The following is a 20,485-nucleotide window of genomic DNA, read 5'->3' as shown; positions in this document are numbered from 1 at the left end:
CAAAGCAGTTGATGAGTCAGCGGTTGGTTGCTTGGGATATGAGCCGGCACGCTAAACCGTAAATGGCAAACAGTTGTGATGCTGATCAGGCGCTCAAACGGTCGGCTTTCCCAGCATCCAGCCATCTGCTGCTCTTTTCCGGCGCTTTTCATTCCAGATCGAGATCGAATACAGCTTGAATAGCTTGAATCGGTAAGGCTCTTTGTTCTGCATATTGTACCTTTGTTTTGCTTTGCCTGACTTAAAACCTTCTAGCCAGCCTATCCTTGTTGTCCAGTCCCCGCTCCGGTTTCTTGCTTCACCGCCAGCCTCAGCAGCATACAAAACTGAATAGTTCATCAGCTTCGCCTTGAGGAGTCAAACAAACCATCGAACTATCTAGATCGGATGAGCTAATTGCCACGAGTCGGTCGATCACCTCGCGAGTTTCTTAGGTTTTCTCCTCCAGCGCATGGTGCATTCTTCGGAGTGGGGGATCTAGATAGATCTCCTCCGGCTGTGCCCAACATTCCCCGTCTCAAAGGCCACCATTGAAGCGCTGACTATCTGGAATTCCGGGAGACACGAGCGCCATGTCGAATTCGGACCTGACGGCTCCAGGGAGCAGCACCTATGCCTCCAATACACTGCATGTTGGGGACGGCACATGGGACTCAGGCCGCGATACATTCCTCCTGCCAAATCTCATGGGAGTGAACTTTGAGACTATGCAATACAACGGTGGGTTCAATCGTGGATTCTGGAATGGCCAGGTTTTGCTCACATTCATATTAGGCATGGGGAACCGGTTCCGAGATATGCCCCATTATCGTACCATGATAATCGCCCATGGTGTCATTGCAACAATCGTATTCCTCGGCTTGGTCCCAATCTCAGTTCTCCTTATACGATACTACTCTCGATGGAACCCATTCTGGGCGTTCAAGCTGCATGTTTGGTGCCAAGTCCTTACACTGCTGCTGAGCACTGTTGTGTTTGTCCTCGGATGGTTTGCTGTCGGACCAGAGAGAAGCCTGACAAATCCTCATCATGGAATTGGACTTGCTATCTACGTCATCGTTGTTTTCCAAGTCCTTTGGGGTTATTTCGTGCACAGAATCGAAAGCAGGAGAAAAAGATACCGTATTCCACTTAAATTGGTCGTGAGTTTGAGCCAGACAAAACCATTGTCCCTCTCAGCCTTGTCTTGATTAGCTAATTGCTTCATAGATCCACCGATGGCTGGGCCGTGCCCTTGCTATTCTAGGTATCGTGCAAATCCCTCTGGGATTGACACTCTATGGCTCACCAAAAGTACTCTTCATATTATTCTCTATCGCTGCATTCGCACTCCTCGCAACGTTCTTCGTCCTATCATACTTGTATGACTCCGAAGGAGCCCCAGCTGCAGGTGAATACGACGCTGGGCATAGCTACGTCTCGGGACCATCAGCTGTCGAGGATAGGCGCCATGGCAGCTTTGGCCGCATGGCTGCAGCAGGCGCAGCTGGGGCGGGTCTGGCTGAGCTCTTCCGACGTCGCTCACGCCCAAAACACCGTCCCGAAGACTCACACGTATCCTATTCAGAAGATAAATACTCCGATGCAGAACCGCGTCGCGAGGGTTGGGGAAATAAATTTCTCAAACTTGGAGCCATTGGTGGAGGCGCGCTTCTCGCCAAACGATTGTTCGACAGAAGACGCGACCGAGAAAGCGACGCCGAATCGGGGCGGTATAGCCGGGCGCATACCCGAAGTGATAGCATGACTGAGGCAACTATGAGCAGGTTAGAAGACGGACGACGACCGGAGCCCACTTACCAGACTCCCCTCAATCGGCCACCGAGCAGACCTCCGGGCGGACCCGCGAGCAGACCTCAAAGTCCAGGGTCTTCTTATCTTTACAACACAACATATATGACGGACCATGAGCCGGAGCCTTCTCATAAGGCGCGCAATGCCTTATTTGGAGTTGGAGCGTTCGCAGCTCTCAAGGGCCTCTTCAACCGTCGTAAGAGAGATAACGAGCAACGCCGCGTAGAGGACATGCGGCGTCATGACATCGAGGAAGAGAGAATTGCCAGAGCAAACAGCAAACGCCGGCACACTGGAGATGGCTTTTACCCCCGAAAGCACAGAAGAGCAGATTCCTTCACCGCTACCGATCTCTCATCGACGGACATGACACGCCCACCGCGTGGTCCTTCGCATGGTGAGTCTGCTATATCAGTCGGACCCTCGGTTCCTCCTCCTGTGGACGGGGCACACTCTGATATGCCGCCTGCTCCACCAATTCACCCAGGACCGGTCTCAGATCTGCCAGCCCCGACCCGATCTCGGCATGAACTGTCCGAACCAGGCTCAGCTTTGGTGGCCGGAGCAGCCATGGATGGCGCATCCAGCCATCGTCGCCACCGCAGCACTAGCAGACGCCGGGACGACAATGTCGAGTCCCCACCGGTGTCAGTGAAAGTGAAGATGCACAACGATGGTCGACATGTCACGCTGAGGAGATTGACCGAGGAAGAAGTCGCCGCTAGTCGCGAAGCAAGACGACGAGAAAGACGGAATTCGCGTCGACGCGCGGGAAGTGCAAGTTCTTTATCGGGCAACGAGGGAAGTTACGATCGATGGCGCCGCGTGGAAGAGTTGGAACGTCAACAGCAAGAACAAATTCAACGAGAGCAGCAGGCTGCTGCTGCTGCCGCCGCCGCTGGCAACTCTGGCGTTCCACCTGGGACCGTGCCGCCAGCGTCGTTTGTACCACCTTCAATGAGCCACGTCCCTGGGCCACCACCTGCACCCTCCAGCTTACCGTACGGGGCGGGTAGCATTACCTCTCCTGGCACATTTACCGGCACCGATGCCAGCGGAGACTATGCGAACAACCGGCGGCGAAGACGAGCGGAGAGGGCTCGTGCTCGACAAGAGCGACAGCAAAGTAGTGTCGACTTTACATAAATCGCGTCTGTTAAAGACTTAGAGTATCCACGGATACCCACTCCGCTTCACCCTTGTACAGAAAACCCCCGATTTGGCATGCTAATATCACTCTATTATCCTTATACCCCCCCTACCCCTGATCCCTTTGTTTCTACTTATTTTTCGTTGGCAAATTGATGAAATGCTATGTCGGTCAATATGAGCGTTGAATTTCTGTTATCTTGATGTTCCACTGCGCCTTGCTTCTACCCTTACTCCCCCCCGACCCCTTCTCATACCCACGAACGCGGAACGACCATACTCACAGGAATTTTTTTGATGATCAAATGAGGTTTATGGCTTGGGATAGCTTACGTGTATGGAAAAGAATGTACCTGGAAGTTTATATCCCTGGAATGACAATGTTTAGTTTTTGAGGATGCTGATGATATTCCCCTGCTTCTCTTATGCCCTTCCCACTGCTAGATTCTCTTCACTATCCACTTGCGGTATAGGAAATTTTTCTCTCGGCCGGTGTTTCTTTCACTGTATTACTCGTTTGTTGATATCAATGGCTCTTACAATGGACGGAGCGAGTGCTCACTTCCAGTCTCAGACTGTGGTATTCTACCATACGCTCGGGGTTGTGTTTTGCTCAAGAGTCATGTATCCTGCAGAAAGAATGAATTTACTCCTCGATCAAGCATGCTTTGAAGTCTTCAATATTGAATGCTCAAACACACAACACATCTACTTAGAAACGGAGCTCGTGCTCCCCTGATGAAACAAGAGAATCCAAGCAGCACAGTGAGGTTTTCCTCAGACTTCGCTGTCAAGTTACTCAAGCCCTCGTAAGTTCAACCATGTAAAAACCGGTTCATCATTCAGAACATTCCGGATCGCTCTCTTTGATACCAAGTGTGTGTCGGCAGAGTCTGTCGAGCTTCCGTAAGCTCAGTTTCGCAAAGGCTCGTACCAGGATCGCAAACAAACAGATAAAGATCGACGTGATGGTCGTAAAGATAGGATGTTGAATACCCATGACGAATGGCTTGAGAATATTGATAAATGTGCATGGAAGAACAAGACGAATCTGAGAGAGACATGTAACTTGGGTTGTCGAAGACTCTGAAACCACAGCAAACTCGTCTGTTGGACGCCTCGAATCGATTGATAGAACTTCCATGCGCAGCAAATAGGACAAAGAACTTGATGGCACAGTTTGTGCTTTATCCTGGAATCGGTAGAAAGACAAAGTCACCGTAGTCGACTCACGTTCATCTCGCCAAAATAAGCTTACTCCAACCAGACGCTCCAAGAGACCCTTTAAACCCTTCAACACCGTATCTCCTTTGGTCTTTCTCAAGTTGGTGTGATTAATAGCGCTCTGGGACCGCAAGAAGGCCATTTTTGACTCCTGTGAAAGTATTGGTCGGCGTAGTGGCAATCTATCAATAGTAGGTATAGGCGCTGGAAAAGGCATATCCGCCTCATTAAAAGAGACATGGCCCGCAGTCTCAACACTGCGGCGTACAATAGGCCGTGGATGGTAACGCGGGCAATGCCTTCCTCTGATCTCCGGCTGTTTCCGCTGCTTGGCAGAAACAGGTTCCTCTTCCAGATATTTATGTTCCACAAAGAGGGGATGCAGTGCAGGGGTTTGTTGATGATCAGATGGAGGACTAATGAAAGGATGCTTGACGTGCTTGCGCTCCGTTGGGAATATATCTGCAGAAGTCCGAGTAATCCCCAGAGTTTCCGGAACGACAAAGGCAGCATCGGCTAGGAAGAAAGGCTTCGGTGGCCGGGGTGGCTTCCACGCGGTCCGAGTGGTATCGGGTGCGTTGATGCTATAACCTTTCTGCGAAACGTACGGCCAGCTAGTCGAGGTATTGCTAGATTTAGATGGCGAAAGAGTGCATTTGCCGCCTCTTATACCGGAGGGCAGCGTAGAGGAATTTTGATTCGATTCTTCACAATCCGACACTGGTGTATTATGTGGATTGGCAAGTTGAGAGCCAACACAGACAGTGTGTGCATCAGTCAGCGGATCAGAGAGCTGTATCGAAGTGGATATTTGGGCATCCGTCCAATTGCGTCTTCGAATGTCATCATTCTCACTCGCATGAGATGAACCTGGTGCAGGTGAATTCTCATCAGGTGCATCGGCTGTATCTGTCTTCGCCTTCGAATATCGGAGTCTGCTTGGCGATGCTAGTGGAGTTGTCGGGATCTGTCCGAGCTGATGCTCCTTCCACGCAAATTGCGAGGCCCATGAGGGGCACAAACGCGGATGAGATGATATCTGGTCAGCCATAATCTCAGGATTGCATGGTATTGAGTCTTTGATGTGATGCAGGGTACTCAGAGAGAACTTGTGGGTTTGCTAACAAGTAAGAGGCCGACTCTAGTTCATGGTCAGTCAAGGAGGAGGATTCAGAAAGGAAAAGCAATACGACTGCAAGTTAAACGGGGTAGGGGCGACATGATGGGTTAAGTTTCCAGCCTGGGAAAGCGCGATATCCTCAAGAGACTAACTTATGTCCTGATTGTTAGACGGGCATATATCATTAGGAGGACCGTTCCGGAGAACTGCTATAATTCTACAAGTTCAGAACTGCAATCGCGAGTGGTTATGTACATCAGGTATCTATTTCAGGACAGCCTGCAGGGTCTCGAGAACCTTTTAAGACGTTAGCCAATGAACCAATGGTCTGACAGACGCGATCTCGGTTGACCTACCTCAAGCTCGATCTTAGCCTCAGCAATGTCCTGCTCGCTGCCACTGCCGCTGGCGATCTTCTGAACCTCAGCAATCTGGGACTTGACGGCCTGGAAGGAAAGATTTCAAGTCAACGATATGCATCTGAGCGCTTTGGTTTGCTGAAACCTACATCGGCGCTAAAGTCCTCGAGGGGGAAAGCCTCGACGGCGTTGATGCTCAGGGTAGAGTCGGGCTGAACAACGGCGAATCCACCGGAAACTGAAGCACACAATATGTTAGTCTTGTTCAAAAATGTGAATCGGGCCGGCATATGCAAAACAAAGCGTCGAGAGTCATAGTCGCAAATATTCGCGAGGGTCATCGGACGTACGGAAGAACTTCTTGTTGGCACCACCCTCCTCAACAATCTCAACGAGACCAGGCTTGAGCTGCTCGATGGAGGGAACGTGGTTTGCGAGAACACCCATCTCTCCGGACTCGGCGGGGATGTTGACTTGGACACTGAATAGGCAGGATAGTTAGTACGGTGTCAAGCCGGTTTTGTAGGTCCTCGGTCGTCGATCAGGGAGGGTCATTCAGGACATACACGCCGGTCGACTTGAAGATAGTCTATTCAATGAACGCATGTTAGTGATCAGAGACGCTTGTTGTCTCAATAGAGGGAGTCAATGATTTCGGGATTGTACCTGATGGGGGAGGGCAAGAGAAAGCTTGAGCTTGTCGGGCACAGCCTCAGCGTAGCCTCTGCGCTGGAAAGGAGCGCGGAAAGCAGAGGGACGAGCCCGGAGGGCAGAGCGAGCGAAGCGAAGAGAGCTCATCTTGCAATGGTGGATGGGAGCAGGTGGTGGTGATATCCCTCTTGAACCTGAGTTAAAGATGCAAAGGTCGAAGTCCGAATGCCGGTTGTTCCCTAGCGGCTCTTTAGTCACGTGATTAGACATTGTCTGTCTTCTGGTTCCGCTACCAGGTACCAAGTCAACTCGTTCAACAACACAACAGTCAATCCTCAAGGACCTTTCTGTCAATCAATTGCATTCCAGCTAGCTCTTTATGAGGAGTTTAATCGCTTGACCCTGATGCAGTATAAGATGAACGCTTTCTTGGCAGTCCAGCCATTTCTTCAGATCTCAAGTGATACTCCTACGAACATATCATCCATCAAGTATCGGCCTTGGATCGTTTCGAGTACACTCTCTTTTGGTTAACTCTACCTGATTACGAATGGCCAGGATCAAGAAGCATATGGAAGGAGTTTGCTTCGGTTCTAAAGGTTTATGAGATCACAATACAAGTAAGTTAGTAACATTTGAGCACCTAGATCTCGAATCACGGGGATCCTCTTTCGCCATGTGAGACGACTCTATACGACAGCGCTATGATGGAGCTATCAGTAGTAAGCTCTTCATCACACATGAACGATCCATTGGTATCGAAGTGAGCGCTTCCATCATTGGGGCAGGAGAGGAATGGCATTCCATCCAGAGTATCAAATACTTCTCATCTCCGTGCCAAGCAATCTTTGGCATGTGCTGAGTAATCGGGTCACGGGACCCAGTGCTGTCAGTTCGACATACCGATAATTCCTTGTGAGGACCAACCGGTATTAGGATCGATGGCAGTTGATTGAGATACTCACAAGTATCCAAAAGCCAAACTCAGTATATCTAGAATAAAAAGCATCTACTCTACTCCATATAGTAACTAGGACATCGTTGCCGTAAACATAAGGTATCTGGCGCTGCCGCTCTTCGCGGGACCAAATGGACCAATGACGTTAGCCGCTGGAGCAGTAAGCGAAATCCCACACAAATCTTTCCTCCGGCAGCCCTAGCCTGAACCTTTGGGGGGTCTCTAGCCTTTTGCTCAGTTCAAGGACATCCTCGATCCGCCAACTCATCGTCAACCCTTTTTTCTCGTTGCGACACAACCCGTCAAGATGGCCAGTACGTTACATGAAATTCCGGATATTTGAGATTGTCGGATTGATTTCGTCGCCGGTCAATCCGAAGAAATGGGGACGAGAATCGCTAACGGGCATCTCACTTTGAACAGAGTCTAAGAACGCGTCTCAGCACCACCGCAGCCAGAAGGCTCACCGTAACGGGTGCGTACAATCTCCAAGAAACCCCAGAAATCGAGATATCGTTGTTTTGAGGAAGGGAGGATCACGTTGCAGTGTTGGGATTCGACATTCTCCCGGGCGGCGGTTTCCCTATGATCGAAGCAAGATCAGCATGCAACATATCCACCAACCACCATTTTGAAAGCGGATGAACAGGTCGCTGATTTTCATTCTTTGTGTGCAACAGTATCAAGAAGCCTAAGACCAACCGTTACCCCTCCCTCAAGGGTGTTGACCCCAAGTTCCGCCGCAACCACAGACACGCTCTCCACGGCACCATGAAGGCTCTGGTACGTTGATTACAGCTGCATATCAAGTTGGGAATCTCAGTGCTGCGGAACAGCCCTCGGCTAACGAACTTACAGAAGGAGAGAAAGGAGGGCAAGCGGGAGGTCGCATAAATTAATCCATCGAAATTAAATGGGAAAGCGATTTGAGTTGGTTTAACGTGCGATGACACAAACCGTCATGTCGGAATAGCCTGGCTGGTGTTCGCGCGACGGCTTGTTAAATAACACAAAAATGGATTCGATTCCACGACTTGGCCATCTGTGATGATTGCCTGGTGCATGGTCCGTCTACGAGCAGGTAGACTTGGGCGTCGACTTTGCACTGCTTTTTTTTCCCGGACACGGTTCCACGGTGCTTCTGGTTTTCTTTTCTTTTCCCCTCGCAGGGTTCAATCATTTGATTGTTCCTCATCTCATTCAGGCATATGTGTGTACAGCTGCGTGTCTTTACTCCATGCGCGATTGCTGAAGGATTTATTTACGTGCCGAGAACAAATCCCATGCCCTTCTACTACCAATCACCCTCTTTTCTTTCCCATGGCAAGAGGGTGCATGGACGAGGAGCTACATTCCCGTAAGCCTATATAGTGTTGAATATCAATGTTCCTGCTACACTGTGCCGTTTCCTTACTTGCTTGAAATTCTCCCTAAGAGAAAGCCTAGACTAAGTCTACACTTTCCAAACAATAAGTTTCTTGTCAAACCCTCCACTGACAAGCCATTCTTCTTTCACGACTACGTCGCCCCGGCGTACTTCAACCCAACCAGCCCAGATCGTCCGTACCTTGGATCCCGCCTGATGCCCATCCTTCAGCATCGTAGCAATCTTCCCCGTCTTAGTCTCAATCCCCCGGATCACACCGTCATCGCCATTAACCCACACCCCAGAGCCATCCGGCCGCCAAACCACTTGCGGGGTGGAGTAGGCCGTCTGCGGCGCAAACGTATTCGCCTGGATCATGATGGCTGCATCCTCGCGGTTCTGGAGCGTAAGTGCCGCCAGCGCCTGTGTTGCCTGTGTCTCAGGCTCTGCGGATGTCTCCCCTGTCGCAGGAGAGTCGGACTTGGGGAATAGTAAACGCACTATGATCACTTTCATATGGGGGAGGGTTGACGTTGCCACGGCGAGAAGTCCGGGGTCATGAGGATTCAGAGCGAGACAGGCTGGCGAGAACGCAACCCAGGCGATCGAATGAGGCGCCAGGTTCTGTTTGCCGAGGAGCTGGCACTCGCCGAAGACGCCGGTGCTGGTTGGCGGCGGAACCTGGTAATAGAAGAGGTATGTCGAGTCGCGCCGTGACACGAGCAAGATCAGTTCCTGTGTATCCGGGTGGCGGACGAACAGGATCGATTCTGGGTTCGTGGGCAGGGTTATATGTGCCACGGGCTCGTTGATTTCCAGCGTGTCGGAGTCCGCTGTGCTGCTGGGGATACGAAGCCGGTAAAGAAAGACCTTTGAGTCCCAACCGGCGGTGGCAGCCCATATCCCTCGTGCTCCCGATTCGCCCGGCTGGTCATCCTCTTCGCATGCCACCACTTTCACGGCGTACTTGGCATGGTCTTTCCGGCGAGAAATGATTTTCCCGCCGCGTTGAAGGAGCAGCTGGCCAGACATGTTGGTCAGAAGGACATATTCCCCGTTCTGAATCGGCGCGTATGACAGGATTGGGGAGTCGAAGAGGTCAGTCAAAGAGCTGGCGACATCATTGCCATCGTCCGTCTGGAAGAGATGGACTTGTCTGTCGGCACCTGTGGCAACTAAGTAAGGTACTGTGTCACCCTGATTCCCCTCTTGGCTGGGTATGTGCCAGGGCTCCACAGAGCATGCCAAAAGATTGGTAGAAGTTGGTGTGGGGATGATGTTCGGTGTTGATGGCGCTTGTTGGATGTCAGCGAACATATATAATTTAGAGCTCGGAGGACTGAAAACAATGAGATCGACTTACCTGGCACAGTCCACACATCTTTTTCCTCGTTTGCGCCATACCGTTCGAACCCTACGCTCTCGTCGAATGCTTTTTTCTCCTCGAGTACTCCCTCGATGGTCCATTTATTTTTCTCATCGTCATTTGCACCGGATTGCCCCGCGTTCGCCGGAAGTCCCGCCTCGCGGATAAACACCTCAAGGGTTTCTGTATAATTATTCGATCGAAGAAAACGAGCCACAAGAACACTGGCTAGCTGTGTTGTCGATGTCATCTTGTCGACTTGTAAGGTCAAGGGACTTCGATACTCTTGGTTGGCAAAGTTCAAGCCATACTGAGCCTAGTCCGACTGGATAGATGCTGATTAATTCAAGGACAAATAGCTTTGGTTATATTGATACAGCTTCAAGGGGGTAAAAAAAAAATAAAAAAATCACTTTCTAGAGAGATACATAAGACGCAAAGCCCCAGGAGAATATGGAGTTGCTTTTTCGTGCGATTCGGAACTTTTGAGCCTTTGTGTAAGGTTTCAGGAGCAAAATCCAGGATCACACTATCTGCGAAAACATATCCGATTATGCTCAACTAAACATGTCCTCTGCCCTCCGCCGGGGACCTCCTCGCCCCTCAATCTTGTCTGAGAACAGCTCCTTGCCAGCATTGTTATTGAACTTGGAGGGGAAGAGTTCTCGAACCGATGCGCCGCGGCCCTTGATTGACAGGCCGTTGGCCGAACCGCGAATTGAAATACCTTGATCCTGACCAGCAGCCCCACGAATACTGACCCCGGATCGACCCCTTGATTCAGGGAATAATTCGACGTTCGTGTTGCGATGCGACGAGCTCTGATCGCGAGCCCCGTCCACCAGAGGCACAGAGATTCTCTGCGAGAAGAGATCGGCCGTTTCGTCGGCGGCGTCAATCGCATCGGACCGGCGATGATTGCTGACTTTGCTGGGGAAGAGTTCCTTCTTGATGTAACTCGACGTCGGTCTATTGGGAAACAGCTCACGGGTACTGGAATCGCCCTTGTCTGCGTGAGAGGGGAAGAGCTCGATGGATTTGTTGCGACGGTTAAGTTTCGGCGATCTTTCCCTGAACCGTCTTCGATTATCGCGTTCCTCGTTGTCCAACTGTCCGCTTTCAGCCAGCGTGTCGCGACCTGGAGAAGCACTTCGGTTCCGAAGCCGCCCGGATGATCCTTCTTCAGGAAAGAGCTCCCGCTGTCCTCTCCGTCTCCGCTCCCCACGAGGCTTATCCGCGTCGGAATAACTGGTGGTAGCAGTTGGCCCTTCGTCGTCGTACATATTAGCGCCGAAATTTTCGTCCGCGTCACGATCCCTTCGACGGCGAAGTTCGTGGCCGTCGAACCGTCTTCGTCTGTAGTCGCCGTCACTGGAATCCCCGCCGCCTTGACGCCGTCGATCCGCGAGTTCTAGGCGTAGCTTCTCCCGAGGATCGTGCTCGGGATGCATGAGGTAGAACCGACTGGCTTCATACGCGCGAGGCTTCTTGCGATCTGACTTCACTGCCAATCGTACCTGAAGTACAGATTCGGGGTGAGTGGACAAAGCCTTGGCAGTCCGCAGACGCAAAGCCGGAAGCGCAGATGTATCCTCCTCCTCGCTCGGTTGAGTCAAGGCCGCCAGAGCTTGTAAGCCAATCTCCGGCGATGAATAAATAATATTGGCGGATGTGTCATCGATCCATTCGATGCGCGTAGGGGTCTCAAGAGGGAAGTTGTCAATCGCAAATTGCTTGATGTTATCGGTAGTTAAATCGTCAACGCCTCGTATATGGACTTTCTCCGGCTGTGTTTCTGCCGTCGATGGATCAGTCGCGCCATCCGCTGTAGTCGTTGCAATTGCTGGCTCCTTTCGAAGTCAACAGGGGTCAGTCTTTGGGAAAAGCCAACGAATGAATTGGGATAGAATCACTGACAGTCTCAATGAGCTCTGGTTCTGGAAGCGGCCCAAGATCAATATCCATATCGATGTCCATAGACGCATCCATGGCGTTGACATTTGAGTGAGCGCCGTTCTGATCAGGCTGTGGCATGCTGCTGGAGACCTCCATAGTGGAGGAGGCAAGACCCGTGGGATGAAAGGGAATATATGGCAATATATACGATCAAGAAATGTAATTCGTATCAGTCACAGAATAAGCGAGTAGAGAAAGAAGCTAGTTGAGAGTGCGACTGGAAATGAAGCTTCTCTGAGTCCGGCTGGTGACGAAGTTGTTCTCTCTGCCTAAATGGGAAAGGCGTCGGGCGGAGTAAACTGAGAGTTCCGGCTCACTTCAGCTTCAACTGCTTCTCATCTACAACTCTCTTGGGCAATTTCCATCATTAGTGGACTGGATTCAACAAGCTAATATTGATTTACAAACGGAGTTATATGCTCAAGAGAGTGATTTCGCTCCCATGTCAACCCAGTGGTCAAGGAGGTGTGATGGACGCCTCCATTCTCAAGGAATCGGTCAAGAATAACCACAAGCCCATAGCTCTTCACTCATTTCTTGCTTAGAATTGAGATTCTAGCAATTGATCTATCGAGGGATCTTTTTTGTCATAATATCGCTCGGTGTCCACCACTTACAGGGTGTCCTGCGAACAACTGTGAAATGCCCTGCTCCTGGCAAGAGAGAAGGAAAACTGAAGACTATGAGTTGCGACCGAAATCCAGCGAGTTCTAATCCGTTTTGTGCTTGTCTGAAGATATTCAAGAGTCCTCATCGCCATGAACTGAGGACGGGACTCGTGGAAGAGGCTTCAGTGGACAATATGTCGCAGAACCGACTGTCTTCTGTGCTCTCCAGTCCCACTCACCCAGTAGAATGCAGGCTTATTTCAAAGCCCACCATCTTCTGCCAAGGATGAGTTTGATAAGTGACTTACTGATTCAATGTCAAAGGCCATTGGCATTGACTGTAGAGACGGTTCGGGTCAGATACTGATTGTCAAAGGAATCCAGCTTGCTCACATATGTTTCCAGCTCAGTCTACATCGGCAAGCCCCAAGCCCTGTCTAAATATGATTTTGGCCAGCCATGCAGCTTGCCAGCAACGCCATGGTCACTCTCAATCTATGTTGGCGGCTAAGGTCTCAGAACCAGAAGTTCTGGTCATATTCTCCGCTCCAATATAGCACTTCGAAGAGTTTCGAAACAGTAGGGCGCAGCAAGATGTGCTATGCTCTGCATCATACTGCAACATATCTTATATCCTATGCCAATGCCAATAAGGCGCATTGATGATAGCATCTTCTACGGAAGCCATATGCTCTTACGAATCCATCTTCCCCGCTTGATGATGCTTCCCCTCATACTGTGCCCTGCAACCCATGCAAATTTAGCCTAAATTCACTTGCTCTCATGAAGAGGTTCAACCAACTGGATTGAATATGAAAGCATGGCGCTTCTCCGCATCCATGAGCTGGCCGACTCTTATCATGTTTGCAAGAAACTATCCCCCCCACCTCCACCTCCGCCTCCACAGGACTTTTCCCGAGGAGGAGATTGATTGACCACAACCATATATCCTGCCCCTGTGGCCATTTCGCAACAAGGAGAGGATGACGGGTATTGTGGCCGCTGGAACCGCACACGGTGTGGGCCTCCGTTCTAACGATCAGGAATGATGCGCTGGCCGATTTGGCCGATGATTGAAGACGCAGCTGATCTCTCAGCGTACTATATCAATGTACCATACCCGAGCTACTTGCTTCCCCAACACTTTTATCCGATCTAACAATCCACCAGAACAATTGAAGTGGTCACCGATTGTGCTTTTCCAACCGCTATCCACCGTCCACGACGCCCAAAATGCTCTATGCCGAAGACGATAAGCTCGTCTATAGATTCGACGATCATATTCTTTGGATTCAGCCATGGGGTGAAAATGCTTTCCGCATACGGGCTACCAAGCTGGCGTCTATGCCCAACGAAGACTGGGCCCTTTCTTCGAAACCGAGCACGGACAAACCAATTGTTGAAACCCCAGCTGACAAGGAAGCCAGCATTACCAACGGTAAAATCAAAGCCATTGTCTCCCACCGCGGCAAGATCATAATCTACAACTCGCAAGGCAAGAAATTGCTCGAGGAATACGCGCGCCATCGACGCGATCCAATGGACCCGAAATGCAGCGCCTTGGAGATCGAAGCGCGCGAGTTACGGCCCATTCTGGGGGGAGACTACCATCTCACAATGCGATTAGAGTCGCTCGACGCTAGCGAGAGGATCTACGGTATGGGTCAGTATCAGCAGCCTTTCTTGAACCTCAAGGGTACCGACTTGGAACTGGGACATCGTAATTCTCAGGCTAGTGTCCCCTTCGCTCTGTCATCTCTCGGCTATGGCTTGCTGTGGAACAACCCTGGTATAGGACGAGCGGTGCTCGGAACAAACACCATGAGTTTCGAAGCCTATTCGACCAAGGTGCTGGACTATTGGATTGTTGCCGGTGATACTCCGGCTGAGATTGAGGAGGCATATAGCAAAGTGACCGGTTATGTCCCAATGATGCCGGAATATGGTCTCGGGTTTTGGCAATGTAAGCTCCGCTATTGGAATCAGGAGCAATTGCTCAATATTGCACGGGAGTACAAGCGACGCAACGTTCCCTTGGACGTGATCGTGGTAGACTTCTTTCACTGGAAACATCAGGGGGAGTGGAAATTCGACCCCGAGTTCTGGCCGAACCCAGGTGAGTACCTCACCCGTTGGTAGGAGCGGCGGAATACTAACAATGTGATTGCTTGTGCACAGACGCAATGGTCAAAGAGCTGAAGGAAATGAACGTTGAACTCATGGTCTCCATCTGGCCAACGGTCGAGAACTTGTCTGAGAATTACCCTGAAATGCTCGAACGGGGTCTCCTCATCCGGCACGACCGCGGCCTTCGAGTGGCCATGCAGTGTGACGGGGACATCACCCATTTTGACGCAACGAACCCCGAAGCTCGGAAATATATCTGGGAGAAGGCCAAGAAGCATTACTACAACAAGGGGATCAAGGTATTCTGGCTCGACGAAGCAGAGCCAGAATACTCGATCTACGATTTTGACATCTACCGCTACCAAGCTGGTAGCAACCTGCAGATCGGCAACATCTATCCTAAGGAATACGCCCGGGCGTTCTACGAAGGGATGGAGGCCGAAGGGCAGACGAACATCGTGAACCTGCTGCGGTGCGCCTGGGCTGGCAGTCAGAAGTACGGTGCTCTTGTCTGGAGCGGTGACATTGCCTCCTCCTGGGGCTCGTTCCGCAACCAGCTCGCCGCGGGACTCAACATGGGGCTGGCGGGGATTCCATGGTGGACAACAGATATTGGAGGTTTCCACGGGGGCAATCCAGATGATCCCGCATTTCGGGAGCTCTTCACCCGATGGTTTCAATGGGGTACATTCTGCCCCGTAATGCGGCTCCACGGTGACCGTGAGCCCAAACCTGCCGGCCAGCCGACCGCTTCAGGCGCTGACAATGAGATCTGGTCGTACGGAGAGGAGGTGTACGAAATTTGCAAGAAGTACATAAACATCCGCGAGGAGCTGAGGGATTACACCAGGGGGTTGATGAGACAAGCGCATGAGAGAGGCACACCGGTGATTCGGACTCTGTTCTATGAGTTCCCAGAGGACAGGAAAGCCTGGGAGATTGAAATGCAGTACCTGTTTGGATCCAAGTATCTCATCGTGCCGGTGCTCGAGGCTGGACAGCGGAAAATCTCGGCGTATCTGCCTGTAGGGGCATCGTGGAAACTCTGGGGGGATGACAAAGTGCACGAGGGAGGACAGGAGGTCGAGGTCGCGTGCCCTATCGAGACGATGCCAGTCTTTGTCAGGGTATAAAGTCCGTCGCGGCCTATCCCATAGCCCCCCCTCTTCCCATCCATCTACCAATCCATCTGTTGCAATAGCAATGAAAAAGTGAATAGCCTCTAGCTAAGCCAACACCTGGTTACCAGATTGACCCCAACCCTCCCAGAGCCCATAAGCTCCATACTTTGAAATCCGAATCTCCGCCACCCCAAGCGCCATTCACAGCCCAGGGGTGAAAGTAGAAAAAGAAAAGAAAAAAATAAATAAATAAATAAATAATACCAGCATAGCCAACGCGGATCACCAACCAACACGAATCCTTCCAGCCAGCCAGCTGCCAGGATTGCGGAGGATCACATGTACGGAGTAGATTGAACTGTAGACACTAGTCTAGACAGGCAGTAGACAGTAGACACTATTGCACATTCAGCCAGCTGCAGACTGCAAGTCATGCCGACACAATCCTTGACATCCTAGTGCACAGTTGCACACACCGGACGACGTAATTGCGGGAAACGTAGCCATGGCCATGCACGCCATCAGCATAAGCACCCAGGGGGGAGGGGGGAAGGATAATTCGGCAACTCCGACCATGCCCCATCATCGCGAACCCCTGTCCAGGCGCAAAGCCATAACCAAAACCGTTGAAGGGGCGAGGGCTGGCTGGCTGAGTCCGGGGGTTCCGGGCCCCCAGTCAAGTCCTAGCTCCCTACGGCGTAGGGAGTTAGTTGAGACTTGAGACTAGAGAGAGGAGAAATGCTGAGCTAGAGAGCATGGTGGGTGTGGATTATTTGGACAGGATTCTTCTCCTGTGCTTTGATTACAGAGTACGTACGGAGCGTAAGTATGAAATATTGCGTCGGGGGAGGGAACCCAGGATCAGACAAATACAGAAAGAAAGAATACAGACGTAACAAAACCTAGGTACACAGCATACAGTAAAGTTATGTCGTTCCATCGTCGCAACGGCTGGTATGTGACAGACCCACGTGGGTTGACAGGGAGAACCCCTTGGGCGCAAGCAGTTTGTGCTTTGACCTCGGGGCGTCCGTGAAGGATGCTACTAGGTCCTGTGCACTGTGTATCTAGTATCTAGTATCTACTGTGTAGGAGTACTTGTAGTGGCATATGAGGTTGCTTTGATTCGCCAGCTAGTCGTGTAAGTGTGCATCTGATAGACACTCCACGGCGCTTGCAAGTCACTAAATCTTGACGTAGGGAGCTGTATCAAGCTCTTTTCTGAGTATCTATGGACTTGGATAGGCTCCACAGTGACAAATACGGAGTCCTGCCTGGATGATGTTGTCGTTGATTGTCAGTCGGCACTTGGTACTTGGTAGATCAAGTCCAAACCAGCATGGCACAGCAAAGGGGCTGTGGCTGGATCTAGTGAACTCGCTGAATGCGCCCCGAAAAAGGGAAGGTTATTCGCTGGTCTGTGTTAGTCTGGTAGCACACAACACACACTCACACATACAGTAGAAACTAGATAGACTACGGAGGAGTGACTAGGAGTCCGCCAAGCAGGCCAGGCAAGGCGGAACAGAGACCACCGGCTGACCAGAGCGAGGCTTGTGTGATTGACTCGGGGATAGTTGCAGGCGGGGATCTAGGTTTTGTATTACCTGCTGTGGCCTGTGGGGACTAGGGGATCATGGGACGATGGCTTAAGGGCAAAGAAAACAGGAAGATGACGGAGTACTGACTACGGAGTACTGAGGTTGGCTTTTGACTGACCTGTTTGCCTTGAGTTGGAATTCATTTCCCTACACAGTACTCCATATCTGGGGTGTCATAACTGGTGTACGTTACTAGTAGTATACCTCCTCATCTTAATTGCCCGGATACGGATACTGGTTTGCGAGCTATACAGATACAGTAAGATACAACTGGCCTTGTAGTACGGTACCGACGTATGAATACAATCCTACCAACCATACCATACCCCATACTCCATACCATACCCAGGTCATGGATGGTCGACGAGCGCGGCTGGATCCGCAAGGCGGGTACACTAACCTCATCCAGCATAGCCCTGGTAAGGTATCTTCGAGCTTCCCGAAAGAGCCCAACACCCAATCATCCCTCACCCCATTTCGCTCGAGATTAAATTATTTACTAGTTAGACGTCTGCTTGACACTGACAGAACTTATTTATTTGCTACTTTACCAATGATCCACTAGTACGGAATAATAAACACATACGGAGAACTCCGTACTGTACCACAGTCAACAGAACTAGCGATCATCGGACGTACTCGGTATGATATACCAGACGCTAACTACGTAGTACTGAGGCAGGGACATGTACCCCTGTCAGTGTTCCAGCCTCCGCATACAGAGTACATACGGAGTATATTAAAAAAATCAATAGTCGTGAGGCGAAGAGACCTATCAGAAGTCCCGGGAATACTCTCTTCGTCTCTGGAGTCTCATCGTGATCGAATAATTGGGACTCTGGACGGAGAGCTATCCGTAGATTTGGATGCCATTGATGTATGTAGTAGTATGCATGTCGATCGGAAGAATGGATTCAGCCCAGAGACCAGACTCGGAGTCGGGGGTTGATACTGGATCTATCCATCTACCGGATATTTCCTGACTGTAAGAACCTACCGGATACAGAGTACTGTGTAAGTTGATGAAACACAGTTACAAAAAAAACAAAAAAAAGAAAAACTGATATTTTCCCCAAAGCCCTCTCCATTCATTATCCGAGATCCATCAGTCAAACCGCCCCACAGCCACCTCCAACCGATCACGAGTCACGACAACCATGGACTCCCCCTCGCCTGGCCGTTTCACATAAGAAATCTCACCAGATAAACTGTAAAAGTATGGATCCTGGTTCTGGTAGTCTAGTCGTGAGCTACTGGATAGTCCGATAGAAAGCACTCCGTAGAAATACGACGAGTGCAACGCTGCGAGTAAATCGGGGCCACTCAAAGGATCCCGGCCCGTAATGGACCCAGTACAGATCCATTTTTACTTAAGGGTTTACGAGGTACGACTGCCATAAGGAGTATATACTTGGTCATTGTATCTAGTAGCCGGATGGAGATGGAGATCTTTTTCCAGAATGGGAAGGGAGAAGGGAAGAAGTTTTCTCAGCTGAGGATGATGATGATGATGATGATGATGATGATGATAGTGATAATAATGGATATCTCCAGATCGTTGTTCGAAATCGAGTCTACTTACTGCACAGTGCCTACCTGGTGATCAAGGTTATTTCTCAATCTGGAACAGAACGAGTCAGCTCCTGCGTGGTGATGAATCTACCGACTATGTACGCCGCGAGTATCTATATTCTATCTACCAAGAAAGAATTTGAGTTCTACACTCTGTAGCTCCAGAATCCAGGGGTCTATTGTTGACTGTTTAACCAACAGTAACGACTAACCGCAGTACTGCACAGTGCACACAGGTCGAGGAGAACGATCTCGCTTATCGCTTCGATCCCCCATCTGTGTGACAAATGAGAACCGCAAGTGGGATCGAGAGGAATTCCCTCGGGAAAAAACAAAAAAAAAATCAAATTGATAAAGTGATCTACGCAGCGGTTGTTTCGAAACACCCAACACCCCAAAACAAAAAAACAAGACACTCTCATGCAGGTCAGTCATAGTTATTTATATCTCTGGGCCTTTGTTCTTCGAGCACCACCACCGTTTCAAAGAGAATCGGCAGTTGAAAGAAGGATACCAGCGTCTCAATGATTTACCGACGATTTTCCATGGTAGAAGATCTCATGGTTTCTTGGGTGTAGACTGTAGTAGACTGTAGATAGATCAGAGCCATATATATAATCGACGTCACAGTGCGCCGAAGCGAAATCAGACTACTCCGTAAGCAGTCTAGAGAGAACGACTAGTTACTTGGGAAGAATTCCAAATTCCAGCGTCAAAAGTCTGTCGGTCGATTCGCGCAGATCACGTTTATCTTGCAGTCGACATACATACATAGAGGGATTCAAGCTCTTGGAGAAACAGGACAGGGCGTTCATCGTTCTCGATCCGGGTATGCTAGACGAGGTGCATATCTCTATTGATTGTTTATCCCTTGGATACCGGATACACTAGTGGCAGAACTCTCCGGCAGTGATCACAACCCAGCTACAGATCGAATCGGGCCTCCCCCATCAGCTAAGAGGGCTGAGAGTGAGACAAGGAATGCCGTAGCGTTGAGGCGCTGGCTGGATCTCCCTAGCAGCCACACTTATCCAGGCGATACCACAGGCGTTAAACTTTTTTTTTTTTTTTTTTTTTTTTGTTTGTTTGTTTCCCCCTTTTCACTAGTCGCCTGAAAAAGTGGCTGGAGGGCTTGCTCCCCATAACTATACTGGGCTCTGTTAAGGCCCGACCAACTAGTAGTAGAGCTGGGGGCTCGTTTCATCCTTCTCAGCCGTGGGCATTGGACAATGGGGCCACAACGATCTTCCTGCAGGGATCAAAACCCTAGCGAGCTAGACTGCTCAGTAGTCAGTCCTCGCTGTGTTGCAGCTGCAGGCTGCGGTGGCGAGTCATTCTGCCACAGGAAGCTGATGACGGATGACTGGAGGAGAAGAAACCAAAACGAGCTGTGTGGCTGACTGACTGGAGTGGCAATGCCACCAGTCCCAGGACTTTGTACGCCATATGGAGTAGACTCCACAGCCGATGAAGCAGACCAGGAGATCGTGGATCAAACAGGGAAGGTCAGTTA

General features: G+C 50.5%; 7 protein-coding genes across 7 annotated transcripts, besides 4 other annotated features; 3 read left to right on the top strand and 4 right to left on the bottom strand.

Moving 5' to 3' along the window:
* Positions 1-572: 572 nt before the first annotated feature.
* On the top strand, positions 573-2,940 carry ACLA_031320 (uncharacterized protein; the record flags this gene model as incomplete). The annotated part of the gene is made up of 2 exons (XM_001269824.1): positions 573-1,142; positions 1,210-2,940. The coding sequence occupies 2 exons, from the start codon at positions 573-575 to the stop codon at positions 2,938-2,940; spliced, it is 2,301 nt and encodes a 766-aa protein (XP_001269825.1).
* Positions 2,941-3,781: 841 nt separating this feature from the next.
* ACLA_031310 (uncharacterized protein) lies at positions 3,782-5,218 on the bottom strand (the record flags this gene model as incomplete). Its single annotated transcript, XM_001269823.1, has 1 exon — positions 3,782-5,218. The coding sequence occupies one exon, from the start codon at positions 5,216-5,218 to the stop codon at positions 3,782-3,784; it is 1,437 nt and encodes a 478-aa protein (XP_001269824.1).
* Positions 5,219-5,551: 333 nt separating this feature from the next.
* Positions 5,552-6,444, bottom strand: ACLA_031300 (F1F0 ATP synthase subunit delta; the record flags this gene model as incomplete). Its single annotated transcript, XM_001269822.1, has 6 exons — positions 5,552-5,584; positions 5,644-5,733; positions 5,796-5,884; positions 5,997-6,127; positions 6,213-6,235; positions 6,313-6,444. 6 exons carry the CDS (start codon positions 6,442-6,444, stop codon positions 5,552-5,554), a joined length of 498 nt encoding a protein of 165 aa, XP_001269823.1.
* A 1,118-nt stretch (positions 6,445-7,562) lies between these two features.
* Positions 7,563-8,149, top strand: ACLA_031290 (60S ribosomal protein eL29; the record flags this gene model as incomplete). The annotated part of the gene is made up of 4 exons (XM_001269821.1): positions 7,563-7,569; positions 7,679-7,730; positions 7,936-8,038; positions 8,114-8,149. 4 exons carry the CDS (start codon positions 7,563-7,565, stop codon positions 8,147-8,149), a joined length of 198 nt encoding a protein of 65 aa, XP_001269822.1.
* Positions 8,150-8,708: 559 nt separating this feature from the next.
* ACLA_031280 (uncharacterized protein) lies at positions 8,709-10,237 on the bottom strand (the record flags this gene model as incomplete). Its single annotated transcript, XM_001269820.1, has 2 exons — positions 8,709-9,916; positions 9,985-10,237. 2 exons carry the CDS (start codon positions 10,235-10,237, stop codon positions 8,709-8,711), a joined length of 1,461 nt encoding a protein of 486 aa, XP_001269821.1.
* Positions 10,238-10,544: 307 nt separating this feature from the next.
* On the bottom strand, positions 10,545-12,039 carry ACLA_031270 (NCBP3 domain-containing protein; the record flags this gene model as incomplete). The annotated part of the gene is made up of 2 exons (XM_001269819.1): positions 10,545-11,837; positions 11,905-12,039. The coding sequence occupies 2 exons, from the start codon at positions 12,037-12,039 to the stop codon at positions 10,545-10,547; spliced, it is 1,428 nt and encodes a 475-aa protein (XP_001269820.1).
* Positions 12,040-13,784: 1,745 nt separating this feature from the next.
* Positions 13,785-16,017, top strand: ACLA_031260 (putative glycosyl hydrolase; the record flags this gene model as incomplete). The annotated part of the gene is made up of 3 exons (XM_001269818.1): positions 13,785-14,667; positions 14,730-15,805; positions 15,898-16,017. The coding sequence occupies 3 exons, from the start codon at positions 13,785-13,787 to the stop codon at positions 16,015-16,017; spliced, it is 2,079 nt and encodes a 692-aa protein (XP_001269819.1).
* A 13-nt stretch (positions 16,018-16,030) lies between these two features.
* Positions 16,031-16,060: a microsatellite.
* A 2,833-nt stretch (positions 16,061-18,893) lies between these two features.
* Positions 18,894-18,943: a microsatellite.
* Positions 18,899-18,930: a microsatellite.
* A 1,085-nt stretch (positions 18,944-20,028) lies between the features above and the next one.
* Positions 20,029-20,064: a microsatellite.
* Positions 20,065-20,485: the final 421 nt, after the last annotated feature.

Source organism: Aspergillus clavatus, genomic scaffold, assembly GCF_000002715.2.
Source record: "Aspergillus clavatus NRRL 1 1099423829805 genomic scaffold, whole genome shotgun sequence".
NCBI classification, from domain to species: Eukaryota; Fungi; Ascomycota; class Eurotiomycetes; order Eurotiales; family Aspergillaceae; genus Aspergillus; species Aspergillus clavatus.
The sequence above is the reverse complement of the archived record's forward strand: the minus strand, read 5'-3'. Positions and strand labels throughout refer to the sequence as shown.